Genomic DNA, 2,636 nt, shown 5'->3' on the forward strand with positions numbered 1-2,636 from the left:
CGGCGCCGCGCATGGACACGGACAGCGTCCGGGTCGCTCGTGCCCGCACCGTCGTCGTCGTCGTCGGGTCTCATGAAGAAGTTTTCATCGAAACTGGGCTTCTCGGGGCTGCGCACCGGGTGGAGCAAGCCCTCGACCAAGGTACATGGATCATTATTAGAGTTGTGCAACAACGGGCCTTATTGTTGCAATAGACGTCGACGCTGACACTGCGACGCAAGGGCGACAAGGCGACGCGGTCGCTGGAATTGCACCTCGAGTCGATTTCCGGGGGTTTGACGAGATCAAGTGGAAGTGCGCGCTCTTCCTCTTTGATGCAGACGAGGTGGCCTCGACGGCGCCGTCCCAGATTCAAGTGCTTTCGAGTTCGGGCGCTATCTTGTCGTCCAAGACGGACAAGGGCGCGGTGCAAAAGCTCTTCAAGGACAAGGCAAGTGTCTGGACCATCGACATTGGTGCATCGCGCGAGTCGACGGAGGAGTAAACAGAATGAGTAAGTTAATTCAACGTCATTCATCCGTGTATTAAAAATGGGGCCTCGGAAAGGATGTTTACGACGCCGGATCAAAACTGAAGAGGTTGCCGCCGAGGAACGAGCCGGGCGTTGGCAGCATGTTGTAGAGCTCGCTCGACTTGAGCCCGTCAAGCGACAAGTCGAGCGGCGACAACTGCGCTCTCGGCGGGTGGCCACTCGACATGCAAGTGCTACTACTACCATGGCAGGACGTGCTCTTCGCAAAGCGTGGCGTCGGAATGCGCTGCAGCATCGGGTCCATAGGCCCGAGAAACTCTTGCAGCGACAAGTCCATGGGCGGCAGTTTGAACTGGGCCATTGCCGCCGACGACGACGAGAGCATCGGCGTCTCTTTGGCGTCGCCCGACCACGCTTTCGACGACGCCCGCGTGTGCGTCTGCATGTGCGAGTTGCGGTTCGACGCTTGCGCAAAGGTGCGCGGGCAGCCGGGAAAGAGGCACGGGAACGGCTTCAAGCCCGTGTGCGTGCGTAAATGCGTCTTGAGATTCGCCTTGTACGCAAAGTGCTTGTCGCACGCGGGGTACGTGCATCGAAACGCCTTCTCGCCCGTGTGCACGAGCATGTGCCGCTTGAGCTTGGCGCGCTCGTAGAATTTCTTGTCGCAGCCGTCAAACGTGCACAAAAACCGCTTCTCTTGGTGCGTCAGCAAGTGCTTTCGAAGCACCTACCTCGTGCACTGAGCGACACGGAAGAGCGCACATGGATCCATACCTTGCGGTCCGTCATGGCCTTGCCACACCCGAGGCAATGGAAGGTCTTGGCGCCATTCTCGTGCGTCTGTACCGTGTGCGGGCCCCACGTGTGCTGCGTCACGTGGTCTTTGAGACCCTGTGCGTCTTCAAAAACGAGGCCGCAGTCGGGCTCGACGCACACGTGGCCTGTCTCCATGACCATACTGTGCGGCTAGCGAGCAGAAGGACAATGAGCGGCCATCCATGTCGAAGAAGGGGGTACCTTGACGAGCACAGGCGTGTAGAAAGGCTGCTGCTGCCAGTTTTGGAGAAAGGCCATCGCTTGTGCGGGAGCGTTGAACCTTGGCAATGATGGCGCTGCCTTTTAAAAAGCGCGCGTTCCTATGTTTAGAAAGGGCGAAAATAGCTCGGTATTTTGAAAGCGCTAAAATTAGAGCCAAAGGGCAAAGTGCACTTTGCAGTACAAGAGTAGACAGGGCGACGAGGCAGAGGGGGTCGCAGCGTGCATGGAATGCCCTCCATCAACTTCACTTACGAATGTACACTAGTCGACGAGCCGTGCTATCGAGGTGCATGGGGTCGCGACGTGCTACTACACTGTACTGGTCTCAATTGCGGAAATTATGGAAATGATGACGAGGACCTTGATGTGTGGGACAGATTGGATCGGCGCGCAGCACGAACGTCTGCAACCACCACACACCAAATATGAGACGAAGAAAGGATGTGCGCTTCCAATCTGGCGCGTGTACCAGTGCAAAGCAGATCGGACAGGAGTGCTACAGTGTACGCCACCGTCTGCGACGAAGGACGATAGCGTCTCGATGGGCTTTTCAGTGGGTTAAACGTTGCAAGTCCACAAATGCCCATGGGCGGTCCCGGCCGCGTACAATATTGCTGTGGGCTGCGTCCTAACCAGTGCTCCACGATTGGATGCGATAGAATGAACAACGCGACAGGACGTTTTTGTGCGATGAAAAGTAAGCTTACGGTGCAAGGACCGCATCGTCTTCCGCTTGACGCGTCTGGAAAGCGCGAATCTCGTGTTGCAACTTTGTGTTGAGGACCAATTTGTGTAAATCCTACAGCAACATGTAGGATGACTTGAGATGTCGAGCAGCGTGGTTACGTTACCACGGAGCGCTGGGTCACGGGGCAAACGCCAGCACCATCTTGAACGACGTGCACGATTGCTTGGTGTTCGTACGTCAATTCTGTCTCGGCCGAATACATGGGCTCGAGCATGAGAGAGCGGTTGATGGGGCAGAGAAACTTGGCGGGAATCGTCGCAGCCGGGGGGCTCTGGGGTCCGTTCTCTTGCTGAAACACCTTCTTGTCACGGACGGGCGGCAGCCTACGCCCATCAACGCTGAGTAAGACTTCACACATATGAATAGATACATTTTGGG

At 56.6% G+C, this 2,636-nt stretch overlaps 3 protein-coding genes across 3 annotated transcripts; 1 reads left to right on the forward strand and 2 right to left on the reverse strand.

The window, feature by feature from the left end:
* Positions 1–14: 14 nt before the first annotated feature.
* SPRG_18132 (hypothetical protein) lies at positions 15–484 on the forward strand (the record flags this gene model as incomplete). The annotated part of the gene is made up of 2 exons (XM_012357565.1): positions 15–141; positions 195–484. Coding segments are annotated over 2 exons (417 nt in total), but the record flags the coding sequence as incomplete, so codon positions are not given.
* A 24-nt stretch (positions 485–508) lies between these two features.
* SPRG_18133 (hypothetical protein) lies at positions 509–1,566 on the reverse strand. Its single transcript, XM_012357566.1, has 3 exons — positions 1,490–1,566; positions 1,247–1,438; positions 509–1,199 (listed from the first exon to the last, which is right to left on the reverse strand). Exons 1-3 carry the CDS (start codon positions 1,544–1,546, stop codon positions 552–554), a joined length of 897 nt encoding a protein of 298 aa, XP_012212956.1. The 5' UTR covers positions 1,547–1,566; the 3' UTR covers positions 509–551.
* Positions 1,567–2,213: 647 nt separating this feature from the next.
* Positions 2,214–2,616, reverse strand: SPRG_18134 (hypothetical protein; the record flags this gene model as incomplete). The annotated part of the gene is made up of 2 exons (XM_012357567.1): positions 2,214–2,309; positions 2,362–2,616. The coding sequence occupies 2 exons, from the start codon at positions 2,614–2,616 to the stop codon at positions 2,214–2,216; spliced, it is 351 nt and encodes a 116-aa protein (XP_012212957.1).
* Between the last annotated feature and the right edge of the window lie 20 nt (positions 2,617–2,636).

This window comes from Saprolegnia parasitica (genome assembly GCF_000151545.1).
Source record: "Saprolegnia parasitica CBS 223.65 unplaced genomic scaffold supercont2.997, whole genome shotgun sequence".
In the NCBI taxonomy this organism is placed as follows: domain Eukaryota; phylum Oomycota; class Saprolegniomycetes; order Saprolegniales; family Saprolegniaceae; genus Saprolegnia; species Saprolegnia parasitica.